The following is a 21,716-nucleotide window of genomic DNA, read 5'->3' on the forward strand; positions in this document are numbered from 1 at the left end:
AGGAGGTTTCCAGCACCCTTGGGTTTTAAAGGCCAAGCCCACAAAGTGGACACAGCCGCCCTGGATGAGGCCAAGTCCTCAGGACGTGCCCAGAGCACCTGGGTGTTTTCCAGAGCTTTTTTTGTGGTACTACGGTACCTGTAGCATTGCTGGTTCCTTAGCAAGTGAAAACAATGCAATTTTGGGGACGTTGCCATGCAGATATACCCTCACCTCAGGCAGGATGCCTGGGGGGGGGTGGGGGGATTGGTACTGTGGGCGGCCTAGGCTTGCTGGGCCTGCTCCCCGTCCCCACAGTGTGCACCAAAACCAGGCTCACCTCTTTCTCCTGAAGGTGAAACGTCACCTTGGGCATAAAAACCATTTCTCTCCTTTTTTAGCTTCTGTGGGACTGTGGCATCATGACAAAGCCACAACGTGGGGCAGCCACAGCTTTGCATCAAGGACAGCATGAGTTATTTCTAAATCCAAGAGGGAAGGTGTCAATTTGTGGTTGTCCTTTGGGGTCAAAAGAGAGCATAAAGCATCCTATCAACTGACAACCGAGTACAATAAATTAAATATCTATCTAGTAGTCCAATTCAGGGTATCCACAAGAGCTGGAAGAAAAATATTACTTTTTCTTGATAAACAAATAGCCACTGTTTTCCTGGCCAGGCCATCCCTTCTGGTAACAGTGGAATGTCTTTGGCTAAAATTTTAAGTGGATTTAGGGATGATCCTCCCAGTTTCATGCTTGGAAAGGACCATTATTATTGCACACTGAGGCTGCCTGGAAGAGAGCCCGTTTCAGCAAACACACCCCGTTGCAATGATTTATCCACTCTGTCACATTTTTTCATTAATCTTCATTCCAAATTCACTTTTCTCTCCTGCCTGGCCAAGGGGTCACATTCCTGATGAGTACTGGATGCTCCCCCTGGATGACATTAAATATCGGCATGGCCCGATGCCATATTACCTAGGCTTTGAAGTGGATGGGCCCAGACCCTCTCCTACAGGGAGCTCCACAAACAAGACTTTTGAACTCAAAAGCTCCATATAGCCAACCCTCCTGCTGCCCACCAACCCCAGCATGAGGAGCTCCTGGCTCTTGGGATGCAGCTGCAGTGTGGGATAGGAAATGATGCTGTGGGGGCACATTGCCCAAAATTACCCGCAGGCCTCAATAGGAGCAACCGGGCAGCCATGGAAAACAGCTCATCCTATTGTCCCTGCATGAAGCCAGCAGCCTCATCAACCCCTTCACTTTGAGGAACAAGCAAATATTTAGCGAGTTTCCCTTGCACTGTACCAGAGTTCATTATCTGGTCTCCCGAGCTCCTTCAGTCAGTAATACCCTCTAATTGATGTGATCTGGCACTCGGCCACGGAGTTAAATTGATTTGTAGGCCAGCAGGACGTGGCAGATGCCCTTTACACTTGAGACAAGTGTTGTGTGGCTTTGTTTGCTGCCCGCTGCAAGGAGCTGCCATGGCACTGGGTGGCACAAAGGAGGGGGGCAGCCTCCTCCATGTCATGGCCCCTGGGGGGTGACAAGGTGGGACAGCCACCACTGGGTGCCTGGGGACAGCACCGGCCATCATGGTGATGCTGCTTCCCTCCCTAACACCAGGGAAGCTGGTGCACAGCCTTTGGTACAGTGCAATTTGTTTTCACTCTGTTTAAAAGGTTGTTTAGTGCCTTGTTGTTTTGCCTTCTTGTGCTTTCAGTTGCATCGATGATCACATTTCCCAATTGCTTTGTTATGTGTTAGTTGAGGGCATGCTCCTGTAGCTCTTCTATTCGGAGGGGTTCACAAGTTTTTAGCATCCATCTGAAACTCACCTTCATCAGAAGATGAACACTGGAGAAACCAGAAGTCAGCATACGATCTCTGCTGGTATCATCAACCCAGTGCTCTGAATATTTAAGTTTATTTGAAGTCCTTTTTATAGCTGCGATAAAAATATTAATACAGAAGAGATAAAAATCTCACTTTCTCTTTAAATCACCCTATTCTCATTCCAAGAACATTAAGCTAGCATTGAAAACCTTTTCTTACCACACCACAGAGCCACATTCATCTTGAAGGTATTTATTGATAATTAAAAACAGTAAGATTCCAATCACTCATATAAAAATAATAAATCTGAGTAAAGCAGCATGTCTGTTAGAGGCGGGGGGGGGGGTTGGTCCTTCTTCTCCTCCTTCTTCTCTTCCTCCTCGGACACCACCTTACTGCAGTCATCATGGACCTGAGATGGCTGGAAGGATTTTTCCTGAGCACTGTCCGAACCCCACACGGTAGCCACTGCCCTGGCAGTAACCTGGTGCCAGAAAAGAAGGGAGAGGTTGTGCTATGAGGACAGCAGGGTTTTACCAAGAATACACATGTATAAAGACACAGAGAGACCAAAAATGAGTGTAAGTATCCTCAGGTGGATATTTGAGGTTAAGAGTACAGCATTCTTAAAGTTTGACTGAGAAATAAAAACTTTCAGAAATGCAATGGTGGAAAAAAGTTCAAATAGATTGTTTAAAAAAAAAAAAAAGTGAAACACAGCAATATACAAGTTCAGTGAATATGATCAAAGAACAAACAAGATGTGCAATATTCCTGCTTTCAAACCCAACCTGCAGCATCATCAATCTAAGCTGATTTGTGGCTGGCTCAGCCTTGCAATTACTAAAATAAACCTGGGTTCTCTCTCTCCAGCATTAGGCCATCAGGGTGCTTAGAACCAGAGGGATGGTCATTAAAAGCCCCCAAACAACAAGACCTAAATCAAGCAGCAATATTCCACAAGAAACTCAGTAACTAACACAAAATATCTGATTATCCTCTTGTGCAGACAGACACCACAAATGTGCTGGCTGCTGCTGAAGCTACTGGTCTGTGACAACATGTCCCACTGCAGGAGGGTGTAGACCGATGGGAGAGGTGACACGGTGACACAGGTGCCACTGCAGCCCTTGCTGCCATGGGTCAACCCAGCATCCACAGCTCAGCTGCAGGGGAAGGAGGGGCACGGACACAGTGAGGGGCTCCGAGCCCATCTGGGAAGACTATTTTGGGAAGAAGCAGCTGAGAAGACCTACTGTAGCTCTCCGCTAGCAACAGCTGATCAAAGGAAGGACACAAGTGGCACATGCTGTGCTGATTTCATAGTTAGAGATGGGTTTCCTAAAATAATGGAATACATCATCTTCCCCCCCTGTGATAAAAGCCAGCTGCCTTTGAGAAGCTGGGAGGGATGTGAACACAACAGAGCTCAACCCCCGATCCCCACCCGCAAGGGGGTCAGAGGAGGAAGAGGAGAATGGGGTGGGCTCAGGCTGCAGCAGGACAGACCCTGCCAGCACCAGCCCACCAGCGCTGCTGTCACGGCTAGGCAGAGATGAAGTTTTCCCTAGGACAGCAGTGTCTGTAAGTACCTGTATAACATCCATCCCACAGACATCCTCCCAGTACCTGCTAGGCCATCCTCAATCCTCAACATTACCAGAGTAAGACGCTTGCTTTGAGGCTCAGCTCACTTTCCATTTTTCTCATCAGGCTCCATTGCCAGCTTTCCTTTGAGCACTGGCTTATTATTTCAGTCCAGTTTAGTTATCCCTGCTGTCAACTGATTTAGAGCAGCACCAAGGAGCGGCACATTTCACAAAGCCAGCTCTGTGCTGCCGGCAGTGTCAGCCAGAGCAGTGTGCCAAGGAGGTGCGGCGAGGTTTGTGCAGCCAGCTGCTGCACACCCTCAGCGAGCCACCGCTAACAGGGCTCCCTCCCCGGGATGTACTTTTTGGAACAGAGTATTTCTCTCATTTTGTGCAGTAGGGCACTGAAATGGAGGGGAGAAGAGATGAAAGTGAGCAAAAACACTAAGTTGAAATGGGAGACTAGGAATTATGGGCTGGGCACTCGGCAAGAGCTAGTGGTGCTGCCTGGGGAGAGGATGCAATAGCAGCAGCCCTGCCTCAGAGGTGCCCTAAGGTGCTGGATCTGCCATACATCACTAAATAGGATCACGTCCCCAGCTGTCCCCGCAGGCAGTCCCAGAAGCACGTGGCTCTCGTGAATGGCGTGATGCCCCCATCACCACAAACTGCAGCTGGTTTGAAACAGCACAGCAGGCTGCTTGACGTGAGACCATTCTCCTGGGGCAGCGGTGCCTTCACCCAGGTTAACAGCAACATCATCATACAAAAAGGCATTCGGGATTCTTGCTCTGGGCATGAAGGTCAGCATGGGTCACAGTCTAGTCTCATTGTCCCTCAGCTGGACACCACGTGCCCACAGCTCCCAAACTGCAAGGTGCTCATTGCAGATCAGGATGTCAGCATGGAACTCCAAAGAGACATTCATACACCTGTTCCCTAATTTAGGGTTGCTGGCATAGTTACTTGAGAGAGACCTGCACCTCTAGAGGGCAATGGACAGCAGCATCAGACATCTACACACTGCAGCATGAATATACAAAGGCTTGTTTGAGGGCTGAAGCATGTCAGAGGTACCAGGGACTCCCTGGTACCTCCATCTCCATCTCCCTCCAGTACATCTCAGTCTCCAGCTGTCTCAGCACCTTGCTTTGCAAAGCTGGCAGCACCTCACAGAAACTCAAACCCAGTATAGGGGCTGCCAAACAGGAGGCACTGGGGCTGCGGCCCCACTGGGACAGCTCACACAGCCATCACTGGCAGACTGGAATGCAGCCCTACTTATTTTCTCCACAGAAAGGTCCTTGCTTTTTGTCAAAAATGCTTCTGAAAGAACAAGAATTTTTAGACTGCTTTGGCAAAATTCCTGAAAGTCTTGGCCAAGAATAGCCCATAACCACCACTCAGATCCATGTTGAGTGATAACTACAGCACACAAAAAAAAAGCTGTTTTCCAGCAAGGAGTTGTGTGGGAAAGTTTTGTGCGTTTTGACTAGTTTCTAAAAGCTAAATCCAGCATGTGTCTGGCAGCTGGTTTTTACCCCCAGCTGGTTTGCAGTGTTCCTGGTTCCTATCACCTCCTGCCTCAATTGAGGGTCATCAGAGCCAGCCAAGCCCTGGCAAAGAGCTAGAACAGTGGGGCAGTGCACTTCCAAAAGTATAGCACAACATAACTCTGATATTTCACCCTAAAACAAACAAACAAACAAAACCCCAGCCATTCATCCAGCATACATACGCAGATGGGCAGGCCCAGTGGCCATTCCTGCGTGCAAACCCTCTTTTTCCTCATGCTGAATATCTTAAGAGGGGAAGTGCTGCAGATCCAGAGGTGTGTCTGGAGGGCTGACCTGACTGTGATGTGCACCTACATGCATGCTGCTGGTTTTTGTCACTTCATCCATTTCAGCATTGCCATGAACGCTGCTCCAACATGTGTCCTGCATAACTGCAGGTTCATGTTTTGCTTAGATGTGCTTCTGCTTTACCATGTTGGGCTTTCTCCAATTAAACACCTCTGTGGTAGAAACACAGCTAGGTGAAGGACCTTTGATTTTACTTGCATTAACTAGACCAGGCAATGATAGCTTGCAGCACATGCCACAATCTTATTTTGCCACTTGCATCCTGCTGTGAGGCTTAGTGTTGGCATCTGGATCACTGCTTGGGGAGTTAAAAAGTTTAAATGAAGATCCTAAGGGGTGTGAAGTAAACGCCTCGTAGTGCAGAAAGAAAAAAAAGCCCATGCCTTCACAAACACCAGCACTAGGAGATGCAGGCATATGGCAATGCCTCTATGGACAAATCCCATCTATTCTTATTACCGTGTGGGCTGGATTAAGTAGGCAAAGACCTGTGGACACATACTACATCACACTTTCACATCCTTCCAGTTACTGCATAGACATTAGTCACTCACATTTTCTCTGACCTACATCACATTTGTAAATGTTTTCTCGTCACTTCAGAGCCAGGCGTGTTACTGGCTGGGTCTCAAGAGTGGGAGCTGCTGATGCACAAAATCCCACCAAAATTCTCTAAAAATTCAGTAGACAACGTAGCAAGACATTTGAATAAGTTTCACATGACTGTTCTTGTCAACTCTTTGCCACCTCAAAGCCATAACGGGGTTGACAAGATGAGAGGAAAGGAAAAATAGATTTGTCTTGCACTGGACTGTGGATTAAGAGAAGGGAGTTGGATTTGGATCACAAAAGGCCACATTATATTTCAATGCATAAAATCCTTGGTTTCTCAAAATGAAAATTAAAACCATGGCCCAGTATGAAAGAGTTCTCAAGTGCAGCCCTTTTCTGAGGGGACCTGGTCAGCTGTTCTAGCAGGCTTCATGCTACTTCCCACATACTGAATTTGCAACCCATTAAATTGGATATGCATAGGTCGCCAATGAAATATTATTTTCAAAATGACTTTTTTCAAGACTTGCCAAGCCTTGTAAACTTGGACCATGGTGGCAACAATACATCAACTAACGCTAGTCCCAGGGTATTTTCACCCATAAAAGCAAACCTACCCCAACCTCCCACTAACACTCACACACAGACATAGCAAGGTCATTCACTCATTTAACAAAACAAACAAACTAACTCAGAAAGCATTTATTACAGGGAAACTTCTATCTGCCTCCTTTTACCTGGTGGTAGGTGGGATGGAAACAGCTGGGGCTGCACAGCAGGCACATGGAGCACAGCTTGTGTACTGGCCAGGGGCTTGTGCCACTGCCATCAACATCTGGAAAGATCTCTTAGGTACAGTGTAAGAGCAGGAGATTGGCCATTACCTGTTAAAATGATTTCATCTCCATCCTGCAGGAATTTACGAGACTGTCCACTGCCAATGGGGATTTCTTTTGTCCCGTTCCAAGACAGCTCCAGCATGGAGCCAAAGCTCTCAGGTTCCTGCAGCAAAAGTTATCAACAAATAAACAGCTCTTTAGCACCTGTCCCACTGCTAAGCTACTTGTCGCTGGAGGTAGATTCGCAAATACATAAAATTACAGAATGGGCTTCTGCTGTTGATTTGATTCATTGATACACTGTCTTATTGTTTTGCCTTCACATTTTATTTTCTTGCTCACTGTAAGCAGCCATGCCTTCCAGCTTTTATCTGCTCTGTTTAAAATAGTCCTAAATCCTTTAAGAGAAGTTTGAGCCTGCTAAAGAAAGAAGGGAAACAAATATAGGGCACTCAAGCAAATCCAGTGCTTTCATGTAGCCTGTGTTTCACAGTTTTATTTACATTTTTGTTCTTCAGAAGAGCAAAGCTGGCAAAGGTTTGTAGATCTTCAATGTCAATTTGCAGTGCAATGAGTTAGAGGAAGCAGAAAACACTTCAGAAGTGCTCAGAATGGAAGTACAGGTAACCCTGTCTGGAAACCACTTCCCCTGAAGCTGTCTTCCAGACAGCGTGAAGAGCATTTATCTTTGATGTTTCAGCAAGTGCCAATACCTTACTCAGATATTGCAACAACTGTCTGTACAAGGAGAATAATAGCTTGTGAAGTTAGGTCCATATATGTTGTATTAGAAAATCTACAAGTTATACTCATGCACCTTTAATATTTTCTTCACAAATAATAATAATTTAAAAAGCTGTATTTCATAAAGTAAAAACAAGCTTATGTGGATGCTTATACACATAAATTAATTTGCATCTAGAGTTAAATAGTTCTTAGGGAAAGGAACACGGGAGAGATTAAAAACAACAACAAATGATTAGAAAACATCTCTCAGTGTGATTTTGGGGTTGCCAAACCATTAGCACAAAATGCCTAGGAAGGAACTGCAGGCATTTTCATGGCTGCTCAAACCAAACAGGACTTTGACCCAAAGCCCTGCTCAGTCAGTTTTGGGCTACTGACCAGGTAGCTGTGGCTATCAGTATTTGAACACTCACGGGCCCACTGATGGTTCCTGATGCCAGGAGGTCGCCAGGCCTGAGGTTGCACCCGTTGATCGAATGGTGAGCCAGCTGCTGCTTCATCGTCCAGTACATGTGCTGCAAGAGGGAGGAGGAGGCTAAAGCAATGAAAGGCAAACCTCTTGCATGCCTGTGCACGAGGTATTGCATTCTCTGGATGATGCTGGTCAGACTGTCACTAAAGAAATTCCCTTATTTAACCTTCAGCAGCCTAAAAATAACATCCACAGCTACTCGGTGCTATATTTTTAATAGTTACTGTGGCCTGGCTGATTGCTTTCTAAATGATGACAAGGAGCTATTATGTGCATATAAAATTCAGACTTTACCTTGCAATTTAGTTCCTTAAAATCTCTTTCAGTTAGATGTCAATTCTCCTTTTCTTTCTCTTTAAGGCCAGCACTGCTAACACAGAATTAATGGTCAGGCCCAGTAGGTTCACAGAAAAATCTCCTAATTGTTGATTTGCTGACTACTGATTTACTGATTAAGGTAATTGCTGTAGATGCACAGAACTACATGTGAATACAAAATTGCCTGAGACGTGCTGCAGCTGGTCCACACGCCCCCTGGCTTACCATGTCCCCATCAGCCCACGCTGCCACAGCCACCAACCACTCTGCCCATGCAGCACCCAGGATAGCCCTGGGCTTGCAGTTGTGTCCATGTGGAAATTACCAGCTGTGACTGCGAGGCTCTCTTCCACCTTGGCACAGCAAAAGGCAATTGCCTTTGCCTGAATCCTAAGCTGAGCAGCAGGAGGAGCTGCTCCCTTGTTCAGTGCTTGGGCACCAAAGTGGAGCTGATGGCATCAGCAAGATTTCCAGCAGAGGCAAGAGACTGAGGTCTTACCTTGAAATTGGATCTGCATATAGTAGTTGGCGTGCTCATTCCTTCTCCTGAGGAAAATAAAAAATAAGAAACAGGAAAACAACTCGTTTGTGTTGGATGACTGATGCTCGAGTCTTTTCATTTTACAGATGGATGACTCCTTTTATCATTGCGATCCCTTGCAGCAAAGAAGCAATAACATTTTCCATTCCCTTATGAAGGCCAGCATTTCACAGAAAACAAGCGTGTGGCTGGCACCAGGGTAACATCAAGCTACCCATTTCCTATTCTCTACTCTACTACAGGAGCAGCAACTGGACCTCCTGCTCAGCAGGGCCATTAGCTGGGGGCTGTGTTGGGCTTAAATCTGACAGTCGTGGACAGCTGCTCATTCCATGCCCTGCAGGCAGCCCCCGCAGGGACCCTCCTCATGAGCTGCTCATCTGCAAGCCCTGGGTGGGCAGCATTCCCTCCTTGGTGCATTGCTGCATGGCCAACAGGGAGCACGAGGAGCTTCCTTCTTTCCCTGACAGAGGCAAAAAGGAGCACTGCAGAGCCGAGAGCAAATTGTCTGGAGTACCCGGTGGGTCCTGCAGTCCTTAATTGGCAATTTCAGCTTTATAACTTGCTCAGCTTTGCCGTACCTTTAATGGCAACAAAGAGATTGATGTCGAAGGTGTAGGGTTCTGCATCCCGAAGGTAGGGCAGTGGCTTGGGATCCTAATAACATATAAAAGGCATGTCAGTCTAAACAAGCAGAAAGGAAAAATTCCATGAGCCGTCCCGGTGACTTTGTTTATGCAGGCTGTGCTGCACGCCCCATTTACTTTACCACTATTACTGTTCAGATTATTGCTTTTCTTGCTCTCATGCACATGCTTTTAAAGACCTTTTTGAGCTGATGTGATATCCACAGATCCAAATTCCCTTTTTTTTGCACTTGGGCTCCAAAATCCTTCTCCATCACTCTGGTGTGGATGTTAATCCAAAACAAATATGGTGCTAGCACAACTTTGTTCTCTGCCTGCACAGAGAAGATGGCAAATTCTCTGTGAGACCTTCATTATCTTTTTCCATTTTAACGAAACGCCTACATAACACAGACAACTGGAAACGCTTGAACAAAGTGTTTTGGAATGAGTCCACTCTCTCTCTACTGCTTCTTGAATGCTAAGCACTACCAAGAAGCTCTCTGATCAGTTTATTTTCAAGATATTTTGAAGGAGACAATTTTTCTGCCCTGCTCAAGTAGGCAGGAAGGCAGTCAGGGTGCCATGTGGCCATGCCAGTGACATCAATCAGCATTTGACTCAAAGAGCTCAAGGTTTCTCCGTGTGTGTGGAAGCAGGATCATGCTTGTAAACTCTCCGAAGTTTCAAGTCTTCCCCTTGCTAACCTGGACAGGATTGGGCAGCACAAATGGCATGAGAGCTTCCATGGTGACAACCCAAGGTGAGATGGTTGTGCCAAAGCTCTTGCTCAGGAACGGGCCCAGAGGAACATATTCCCATTTCTGGATGTCACGAGCTAGGAAGGAAAAATTGAAAGCAATGCCATTTAACACAGTAATTGTTGTGAGCTTTCACACTGGTTGAAGACACAGATCTCTGCACAGCTACTGAACCAGCTGCATGGACTTGGAAATGTCACCGCCACCCATTTCCAGCCATTGTGCCCAAACCCTGGTTTAAATCCATCCCTTTCCAACCCTCAAACCAAATTTCTCAGACAGGCTAGATTAGGAAGAAAAGGCAGGGATAATTAAAGTAAGCCAGGACATCCTCAGATAACCACATTTTCCTCCCCAGTTTAGTTAATGCTTTGACACCCCGCCAGGGGTCCATGCCAGTCATAGGGCTAATTTCACCTTGATAACAATGCTTTTGTCTGCTTAAATCTCTGAACAGAGAGAGGGATTTGTGATTGTCAAATCCTTTCCCTAATCCTGACACTGAAATCAATCCTCTGATGAAATCGTCGTCCTTAGGGCTGCTCCATCCCTGCTCAGAAGAAACTAGATGGATATTAGCTCCTTCATAAGTAAATAAATCTTCATTAGGCAGCAATCACTGGTTCTACTGATTGATCAAAGACAGGTTTAGAAAGAGCTTGAGAAATGCAGGTAGTGTTTCGTTTTGATCCCTTTCAACTATACCCAGTGATTTCAATGCCCCCTAATCTGCTATTAAAAGACATCCTTTATCCATATCTAGGGTTTCCCACGGTGCTGTGATCCCCCCCTCCAGGCAGATGCCCGCAGTGCGGGTTACCGCTCCAGTCGTTCATAAGGACCATCCCAAAGATGTGCTCGTGGGCTCTGCTGATAGGGATTGGCTCCCCGTACTTGTTTCCAGGTCCCACAAAGAATGCCTGAAGTCAAAAACCAAAGTGTTGTTTAAGTTTCTGAAGTCAGAAATCTTTACCATACAAAGGGTTACATGTGTGAACAACCAAGGCTGGGCAGGACGTGATTCTGCATCATTTCCCAGACACAATTAGACAAGGAACATGGCCTACTCCCTCTCTCCCCCCCTCCTTAAGGCTGGCAGCTTTGAAGTGCTTGGGAGCATTGTGTTGCCAAGAGCCAGCCATTAAACAAGGACCTGACTGCACCAAAACATGGGAGTAAAATGGTCTTCCCTAATCACAATCCAGATGATATATATTGTATAAATTACAAACAACAAACCTACAAAATGACAAAACAATCCTTTAGGACCAGGCTAAGCCACAAAATGCACCTCCCACAGATGTTTTGTTCCAACACACACAGCACAGGTTTTCTCTTCCTAGCCAGGGCGAGGTGCTTGGATGGAACTCGCAGCAATTCCCAGCTTCCCCAGCCCTGGATTCACAGCACGGGCGGTCTGGGCTTCTAAAATCCCCCTGTCTGCTAAAGGATCCTGGCTGCAGGGCAAAGGCAACTGCTGGCCAGACAGCAGGCGGTGGTGCCTGATATGAAGAACATGCCGCATGCTTCCAGGTTGCTCGGGTCTGGCCAGACAAGCTGTTTCCAGCCTGAAAGCTCAATTAGCAAAGCACTGAATGAGCTAAAACACCCTCCAGCCATCAGACAGGAAGATTTCCATGACAGGACTCTTCGTTGCCTGCTACACAGATGTATCAGATGAAATGAATGAATGGACCTCAAGACATTAATTTTAGAAGCAGCTGAATTTACCTTTTCTTTCCTGTCTTTAATGTTTCTCTATTACAATGGCAAGGCAAATAGCCTGTCTTACCATTTCTAACTCAATATCCAGACGCTTGCAAGCACCAAACACTGGAGGTTTATCTGTGGGCAGAAAGAAGAGTGGTTTATGAGCGGGAAGCAGACAGGGCAATGAAAGCATCATGCAGAAAAAAATGAAGCAGCTGATGCTGCCTGGCATGCAGACATAAGATGGATTTAGCTCTGGGCTTTCCTTTGCTCTCTGCCCTCACCCAGCCTGGGCATCCCAGACACTTGCTGCCTACTACTGGATGATGTGGGGGAAAAATAAAAGTTAAATAAGGAGTAAGAAGCCACATTTAAAGCCTGTCATGGACTCACCATTGTCGGGTTTCATTTGTCCCACAGGTCTCCGTATGGGTGTCCCAGACACCACGACAGAAGATGCCCGGCCATGATAACCCACGGGTAAGTGCAGCCTTGTGAAAGAACATCACAGAGCATGGGTTAGTTTGGGGAGCATCACCACCCTGAGCAGCTTCTCGGGGCAGAGGCATCTCGGGGTGTGAAGTTTGAGGCCTGAGCTCTGGTGGATGGGCACAAACATTTGCACCTTCCCTGCTCTGAGATAAAGATGGGAACAAAATACAGTCCTGCAGCCATGTAGCTGTGCTTCTCTTGTGCCACTGCTCCCCTAAGTTTCTTGGAGCTCAAACCCCAGTTTCTTGACATGTGGCAAAACCATTTCTTAGGTGAATCTGCCCTTGAACCAGAGGTGTGCATTGTTATTGGTGCACCAGCACAGGCTGGGGAAACAGGGCTTTTGGTTCTTGGGAAACGGGGCTTTTGGTTCTCTTCTTGAGTTCTTGACACACTCACAAAGTTCACAGTTTCTTGTCCACTGTGAAATCAGTATTTTGCTAAAATACCCAGACCTTTAAAAATGTACATATACTGACAGAAGATTGTGTAAAACAAGGTGCCCCAGGGAACCACCTGTATGACCCACCAGTTGGGCATCAGCGCGTTCTCCTTGCCCCGGAACATGATCCCAACGTTGGTGGCATGCTGTCGTGAAGAGTAGAAGTCAGTGTAATCTCCTGAATGGAAAAACAAACAAACAAACAAACAAACACAAATGTGGATCCCTGCAAATGATGGGCTTTCCCATCATTTGCAGGGGCTAAAGCGCACGATACGTGACGCGAAGAGCAGGAGGGGATGCAGAGAGTGAAGCGGAGCCATTCAGCATTTCACATGATTACTACGGGGCTGTGAGGAATAGCGTAAGGGTGGTGATTAATGTGGTTCGCCTGGAAAACGATGACAAAACCGGCTGTTTTTTTGGTTTCCAGCCCCCGGCGGCGAAGACAACCCAGGGGCTGGCGCGGGGCGGGCGGCTGCTGCCCTCTGCTGCCGCCGCTGCGAGCAGCTCGGCGGCCTGGCGCTCGTTTGCAGCCTCGCTGTGTTAATTTGCAGCCTCGTTGCATTATTTTGCAGCCTCGGTGTGTTATCTCGCAGCCCCAGCAGGGGATACAGGCAGTGCTCGCTCTCGGTACAAGCAGGACTGGAGCACAAGGACATAAACGCTGCGGGAAGCTAAATAACGCGCAGCTGCAAGGTGCTGGCAGGGGGATATTGCCAGGGTCGTGCTCTCACTAGCAGCATGCACGGGGTCTGCAATCCTTCACGGAGCTGTCTGCTGGGGAAGCATGGGCCTATTCATCCCCACACTTTTTGTAGAAGGTGTCACGGTTCCTGCAGGAGAGGGCAGGCTGTCCCATAGCCCTGCTGTGCCCCGCGGGAGCCAAAAGGCTAGTGAAGCAGTGCTTGGTAGGGGAATGGGCAAGTTCACGCAATCCTGGGCTGGTCACATCCCTCCAGTGATTTTGGTTGAGCTGGTTTTGATTCATATATAAATTTCTGTCAAAACCATGAAGATGCTTCTCACTCCAAAACAGTCCGCGGCCTGATGTGGGCTGGGATGCAGGGTAACGGCCTGGCGGCGGGGACTCACGCTTGTTTATGAGGCTGTGCCTGAGTAAAATTTTGTAAGATCTGGATTGTTTTCTGACGACAAATGGGGACAATGTTTGAAGTTGAACTTGTGTTTCCTGCCTGGCTCTAATCACAAAGGTCTTTGGTGATGCAAATCTGATGACAAGAGTTTGTGGCACCAGACAACCCTGATTTAGTGAAAATCCAGGAATTTTCTGGCTGCTGTTGAGCTTCCCTGGGCTTTTCTATTCCTGTGCTGCAGACAGCACCTACCATTCATTGCATACAATAATGTACTTCTGGCTCCTACAAAGCCCACTCCCTGTTGCAGCTAGGATCTGTCTGAGCAATCTGGACATAAAGCAGCTCCTCTGGGCAAGAGCAAAGGGCAGCACCGAGCAGCCGGCGGCTCCGGGAGGCTTACCGATGTGTGCTGGCAGGTGCATGGTAGCAGAAGCCTGAGGTACAAATGCTCTGAAATAAAAGACAAAGACTTCAGCTCTCGGCAAAGTTGAGGCTCTCACCCTGAAGTGGTTTACAAGCATGTAAGGGACTGAGCGTTTCTCTCGAGCAGCTCAATCTCTAATTTGCTTTGCCAAACCTTGCAGTGATTCCTTTCTAGTTCAGGGTATGCAGGAAAATTTAGACTTAGACTGCACAGGCTGCTGCTGCTGAGAGGGTTATGACCAGAAGCAGCACCCCTCACGGTGGGCAAAGGAGCTGAGAAATGGATGCAGGAGCAGGCTGTTTTGCAGAAACGTGCTCTGTCCTCTGCCCTCCTTGGTGAGGAAGGGGCGAGGCTGTGTTTTGTGGCTCTGGGGGTGTGCAGGGAAGGTCCCTGTGGCAAGCAGAGCTTCAGCAGCTTCCTGGCATGTGTGCCACCCAGCAGGACAGGGAGGAGTCCCCTGCCCTGCCCTCCCCTCCCGCACCAACGCACCACCACGTATCTTGAGCCACTTTGCCCCAACTGGCTGGGTTTTGGCAAAGTGAGATGGCTTCAGGGGGGCAGCTGGAGGGCAGAAGAGCCACAGCCTGGGCAGACAGAGCTCTGCTGGGCAGGTGGGAGGCACAGACCAGAGGCTTCGAGGCTACCTCCCGCGTGGAGGCCATGGTTGCCACGCTGTGTGTGGAGCCCCAGGTGTCCCCAGAGCTCAGCTCGTCCCTCTGTAGGGATGCAGCAGATCTGGGCACACCCCAGGGTGTAATCTCCATGTTCCCAAGCAGGGGTTGACGCCCCGGATCTGCGGGCGGTGAGAGGATTAACCAGCAACATAACGAGGAGTGGGCAGCTCTCGGCAGGCCCCAACGCTGGGTTAAATACCCCTCAGATGGCGTGTGGCCACCTCGGGCCCGGTGCTCGCTCACCGTTTCCTCAGACCCGCGTTGTCCCGCAGCGTTGGCTCGGTGGCCGACAGCAGCGTCTGCAGCAGGGCCCGGGCTTCCCTCCAGGCTGCGGGGCCCAGCCCCATGAAGGCGTTGAGGGTGGGCTGTGGGGTGACAGAGAGGAGGGGGAGGCAGATAGCAGACTGTGCCTCGCTTCATAAAAACACCCTTCAGGTCCCAAATCCCCTGCTGCCCTGGCTGCCTCCACAGCGATGGGTTCTCCCTCCGAGCAGAGCACAACTGATGGCACAAGCCCATGTTCCCTGTAAGGGAAAAGTTGCCCCAAATTTGGGCTCTGCCGCAGAGGCATGCCCCCCAGCACCAAACCCTGGGAAATCTGGATTCCCGTTTCTGCTTTAGACTCAAATCCAAAGTTTCAAACTGAAAGCTGCTAGTGCCGCTCTGTGCTGTGCTAACCAACCCGATGGAAAAGGCCTTAAGGTGGTCTGAAATATTTTGCTAATTTTGGATGTTTCTCTTTCACCCCTCCATGTCACCCAAAACTTGGGTGGCATTGCTTCATCGTGCTGCTCTTTGACAGTTACACCAAGCTAAAACTGGCCCAACAGAGCTTCAGTGCTGAGTAAAAGCCACCATGTCCAGTTCACAGCCTACATCTCATCGCTCATTGCTAACAACTCTCATTAATATATCTAAAACACATGCAAAAAGTCAAACAAGAGACTCTGATAAATACCTGCTCAAAGACATGCTGGTGTTTGGCAAGAGCTGGTCCATTGAACAGATGCTTAATGACACTGAGATCCAAAATCTGGTCTCCAATCGCTACCCCAATCCTGTGCCGAGGCTGCAAAACGGTGAGAGCAGGGGGAAGAGAAGAAGAATTTATGCTTGCACCCAAAAATCCTCCAAAGAGGGCATGGGGGAACGCAGCGGTCACAGGGAGCTGGATCCATCAGGGCCAGGAGCTCAATGTCACAGCCGTTTACTACTGACAGCTAGCAGAAAAGGCTGGCTGATTAAAAACATTAAGGCTTGGAGGCAGAGCATCCTCACAGACTCCTCCCAGACTTGCAGGGATGGAAGAGCACATTCCCCTCATCCCGGCCTTTTGGGGGAAGGAGAGGAAAATGAAGAGGTTTCTTTCCCTGCTCCAGAAGTATTTGCCCATTCCCCATTAATGACAAACATTTCAGAATGAGTTCACATATTTGAAATAGGTTGTGAGGTGGGAAGATGCTATTTCTCCTTCAGATGGGGACCTGCAGCATAGATGCACAATGGGCACAAAGGATTGATCTCATCCCTGTGTGTGTATTATTAGAAAGAAATTGGTGTTTCTACACTCCAGCTCCTCCTGAGCTGAGGAAAGGTGCTCTGTGCTCCACTGCTGTGCATCTTGCTCGGCCACGTTATCCCTGCATAAGGTCGAAGGAGGTTACTCTGCCTGGAGCAACCTCATAGCACGCCAGCAGTCCACCACCTGAAGGCAAACCCTGGTGTAGATCCTGGTGTAGGAAGAGCTTCCCGTGCATATGGGAGATTGCTGTGGATGCATTTGCCTGCCAGATGCACGCAGACAAACAAAGACCGCGTTCATTTGCTGCAGTCCTCGAAGGGCCCGCGCCAGGCGCGTGCTGAGCCTGCGGTGCCGGAGCAGTGCAGACATTCCCAATGCAGCTCTGCCACAGCTGGGTGGAAATTATAGAAACGCTGCTGCGCTCAAAGACAAAATTTCAATTTTTCATGCCTTTAAGCAAGTAGAGACTAACTGGTCACAGTCATTATGAAAAGTAGATTAACAAAATGGGAAAATCATCAATGAAAATCCATGCTATTAAACCCATTTTTTAGCCTTTAATTTCTAAGCAAGTTTCCAAGTGTGATAATAAGTATTTATTCAGCAAACATTCCTGCAGAAAACTCTAAAGGTCACATCAGGTTAATTTGTAACTGGGATAGACAGGAATTACATCGACTGCTTTAACTTGAAATCACTGGAACATTGTGCCACTTTTAAAACGTTATTTTCCCAAATAATTTCTGCCTTTTAATAAGATCTTGGCAAAGATGTTTTCTTCAGCAAACGGTCACTGGAGAGGGTGGAAAAATAATCCAAACTTGTTAGATAACAACACACGCATCTAGGAAGAGATTAAATGAACCATCTCATTTTATCTTGGGAAAATACCAGATCAGAAAACACAATCTTTGGGCTTAAATTCTTTTTTGAACCTGTATTGATAAGTGGAGACAGCAGCAAGCAGGAGATAATAACAAAGTTTCAGTTCACAATCCTCTAGTTTTTCCTTCCCAGAAATCACTCTCTTCTCCAGGACACATTTCAGTGGCTCTGGCAGGTTGGGTGTCTGCAGGTCTGAGGTCAGCAGTCAGCCTAACTGGGCTCAGCACGTAGGAACTGGGAGCTACCTTCTTTGGAAAAGGCTGAGCCACGTTTTCTTACGTGATGGATAAAATACAAGACCTGAAGCTGGCTCAAGATGTAGCCTTTGGGCATAGCAGTTAGGACTTTTGCACATTTAACACATTGCTGCAATGCTTATGCCCAATAAACCACAACTGGTCAGCTGCAGAGATGGAAATGACACAGTCTGTGCCCTGCTTAATGCTTCTGCACCCAGCTCTACCAAACTGATGAAGAGCAGGCTCTTAAAAGAAAACAGAACAAGGCACTCACTTGAAAATACAGCTATTTCAGGACAGAATTCATTTTCCCCCTATGCTAGTTCATATTGTGCAAACGGGACTGGATGCTACAGAGTTAATGGCAGACGAAATAGGTATTCAATGTGGCTTCTTGAGGGTGAAGGTGTAATTATACCCAGTCACAAAGAGAATGAGGAATTGAGTTCAAAAAAAAGTCAGTGCAAACAGTGATGTGAAAGGATCAGATTTAATGATTTTACAAAATCAAACAAAACACCGACAGTCAAAACCACATAAAAACTCTGGGATGTATTAGATAAAACACTCGTCGGGAATACTAACACTTTCCCTTTCTTTTCCATAGTTTCAAGGAAGCTGTCATAAAAATAACCACATTAAGCAAAAAGACAACGTGCCAGCTACTGCTCTCAAACCAGGAAGCCTGCACCGATGTCCCAGCCCGTGAAGTTTTTCCTTATCCCACGCTGCTGGGAATTTCTCCTCTTATTCATAGGCTCCGAACAATTACAACAGCCCCAGTGCAACGCATGTTGTTACTCACCTCCTCCTTCGTGGAGAAAACACCATAGGGGAGATTTTGGAGAGGAAAATCTGAGTCCTTGTCTACCTGGATGAAAGACATGCTGAGTGCCAGCAGTCCCTGCTTACGAACCTGCCAGGCTGCTGTGCTTCTACCTGGAAGGAAGAACCGCTCCAGATGTCGCAAAGGGGAGCACAGAAGCACCAAATCCCACCCTCTGTCCTCGGCCCCAAACCAATCGCAGCCCCGTCTCCATCCCACCCCTCTGCCTGCTCCTGCTGGCAGCCGCCGCAGTTAATTAGTGCCAGAGGTTTGCGTGAGTCAGCAGCTGGTAACTGTTCCTGGCGAGAAACAGGCTCTTCCTGCTTGATAAACCCTTCCGTGAAACCAGGGCCGCCTTTTACTGGCTGCATCCTTGCGGGTGGCCGAATCCCAGCAGACGGCTCCGGCCGGTGCGGTCGGAGCAGGGCCACACTGCTGGTTCACCTCCCGTGGGTTGCGTACCTGCCAGGGCGATGGCGAGATGATGATGCCCACGTCAGATGGAGCAGGTCTTCTCCCAGGAGCACTGCAACCCTGAGAAAATTGCACAACTTGCACCTGAAACTGCACTTCACGTGCGTAGCAGTTTTGCAATGCAGGACCCAAGCCCTATTTTCCCCAGATAGCCCCAATTGCTTAAAAACACGTACAAACAACAAAAAAAGAACAGGGAGATTTTGCCTTTTTCTGCTCCCAGCCCCAGCTTTTTCCTACCCACGGGACATCCATATTCAGGAAAAGTAGAAACCAATGAGGGAATATCTGTAGAATTAAAACTAAATAGCAAAGACCACCCCTTTTCAATAAAAAAGTTAGATGGCTTGCGACTGCCAAGCCAAAGAACTGAGTCGCTGCTCAACTTTTTAATTTTATTTTATTTTTTTTGGCAGAGAAGACTCATTAGAAGAAACGCAGCAAGCTGTAGAGCCAGATATTCAGTGTAAGATGACACAACACCACTGACAACCACCCATCTGTGACAGCTCTTCCCTCGTGGAGAAGAAAGCTCACATGGTGCTGTCTGGCATGGGGTCTTGTTTAAAACAATACAATTCCTAACACTGACTCCTGTAAAATTTCCTGTAAGCAAATTCAGTATCTTAGGTGCCACTCCATTCCAATGATTGTTTAAAATGTTTAACACAATGAAGAGGTTTTGTGCCAAGCTTATAGGAACTGTGCATATGGCCTTACTCCAAACAAGACCTTGGAAGTATGTATCAAACACTGCGTGCATCTTGAAAAAACAGATTTATTCAAGTGTTTTGTGGTGCTGTGAATACGCTGGTATTAATTAAAGTGTTCATCTGCTAACCTCAAGCTGATGACAAAATATAAAGCATTACTGGTTATCCAGATTGAGAGGCAGATCAACCACCATGATAACGTGGAGCTAATGCCAAAGCAAACAAAGATGACACAACTCTTATTGTTAGGGAAAGAAGGATTTCCAGTCCAAATGCAAGCTTATTGAAAGATATGGTCTTGATATATATATTCTTAACTCCTATCTGCATAAACCAGGCCACAAAGGTTTTTAGGTTGCTTTGAGAATGATGTGTAGAAACAGAATTGCCTAATACTGACCCAGGCCGAGTACTGCCACCACACTGCAAGTCAAGTTTCCTCTTGGCACAGTCACATTTCCTACCATACAATCAAGGGCCAGAAGAGTTGTTGCTTCACAGCAGGCAGTGGTAAAGAGATTATGTGAATTCCAAGGGCAGCCGCTTTCCTACCCTTCCTTCTTCCAGTCTCTCAGATAGCAGAACTTACAAAGCTCAATTCTTTTTCCTCCACTGTTAAACCTACAGCATCTTCTCTGCTTAGCCCAGAAGTGTCACTGTCAGATGAAAGGCAGACTAAGAGGGACACGTATGAAAAAGACACTTTTAGGAAGAGAGACCAGAAACAGTGAATAGAGAAGAAATCAAACTGAGAAGGAAAGCAGAGACAGCCATGAAAGAAGATGCTGCTGCTCTTCCCTTGTCTGTGCTAGGTCAGAGAAAATTTAGCAAATGCTGTGAGGAACTGTAAGATCTTTGACCCAAAGGAGCAGACCATTACTGAAACTTGCTGGAGTTATTTATACCCTCCTTTACTATTAAAAAAACCCACACACGTGTTCCATAAATTGTGATTAAACCATTTTTGCAAGCTCAAGATAGTTCATTATTATTGGGTCTTGCAAATCACTTTCCATAGCTATCTGATAGAGAAAGCTCCTTCTGCTGCGTAGTGTTTATATGCTGAATGTAGTGCTTTATCTACTAATTGCCAGCCATAGCTTTTAAAGAGCATTCAGAATTTTAAAGGATGCAGTCAGCTTTGATTAAAAATTTAACATTTTAAATAAAGCCATGCAATCTCATTTATTTCACAAATGCTCAAAAGCAGCAGGCAAGTCACCAAAGTGAAGTTTCAACTTGGGATCAGTACCATCTGGAGAGGAATTGGTTTTACTTTAGCGTACTGTTATGTTCTGTGATAAGCAACCCTGGCTGAATTTACTGTGCTACTACACAAACCACTCAGCCTTTGTCATATGGATGACCGGGATGGATGAATAGCTGAGGCACTGACTCTGATCTGAGAAAACAGGCAGACGTAACTAAAAGGAAATTAATGAATACCCCTGACAAGATCATAAAAAAATACCCTCTACTCCCACAGGAGGATTACTTACAAGCCTGTAGATCCACTAAGGAGTGTAGGGACGGTGATTGTGCAGTGTTCAGTGTTGAAACCTACAGATTTCAAACCTCAAAAGAACAGCTCACCAGAGAAACTGTCTCAGGAACCATTCATTCTCTCACCCATCTTCATCTTCAAGGAAGTTTGGACAGTGCTCCGTCAGACAGTGGATCACAAACCCCACAGCAATATCATTTAGGACCATAGTCACACATGCATGGATCCACAGCCTAATCACTGACTTAAAGCTGGAGACATTTGCTCTTGTAGGCACATCCCCAGCTAAAGTGCATTGTCAGACATGAGTGACACTGCACAGGAAGCGCAGAGAACTCCCTGTGCAGTATGGATCAATATACAAGGTAGAAGCAACTGCGTACATCTGAATAGCAGTGCATACCAAAGTATACAAGATAGAAAGCTTCTGGAAATCAGAGTCTTACCTGTAGTTATAAGTGAATAGGTAAAAAGTTCTCTCTCTATATATAAACCAGAACTTAGCTGGCATTGGATTAGGTACAGCCTACGGATCAATGCATTGTAAGTAAAGGAAACACCAGTGGAAGGTCCCAT

The 21,716-nt window shown here is 47.1% G+C and overlaps 1 protein-coding gene across 1 annotated transcript; it reads right to left on the minus strand.

Moving 5' to 3' along the window:
* Positions 1–2,229: 2,229 nt before the first annotated feature.
* On the minus strand, positions 2,230–18,524 carry FAH (fumarylacetoacetate hydrolase; the record flags this gene model as incomplete). The annotated part of the gene is made up of 14 exons (XM_084293714.1): positions 18,429–18,524; positions 15,936–16,046; positions 15,221–15,342; positions 14,280–14,329; positions 12,867–12,957; positions 12,239–12,336; positions 11,928–11,980; positions 10,956–11,055; positions 10,082–10,212; positions 9,330–9,405; positions 8,707–8,753; positions 7,831–7,932; positions 6,716–6,833; positions 2,230–2,309 (listed from the first exon to the last, which is right to left on the minus strand). Exons 1-14 carry the CDS (start codon positions 18,507–18,509, stop codon positions 2,230–2,232), a joined length of 1,260 nt encoding a protein of 419 aa, XP_084149840.1. The 5' UTR covers positions 18,510–18,524.
* Positions 18,525–21,716: the final 3,192 nt, after the last annotated feature.

The sequence above is a fragment of the Netta rufina genome (genome assembly GCF_964035555.1).
Source record: "Netta rufina genome assembly, chromosome: 11".
NCBI classification, from domain to species: domain Eukaryota; kingdom Metazoa; phylum Chordata; class Aves; order Anseriformes; family Anatidae; genus Netta; species Netta rufina.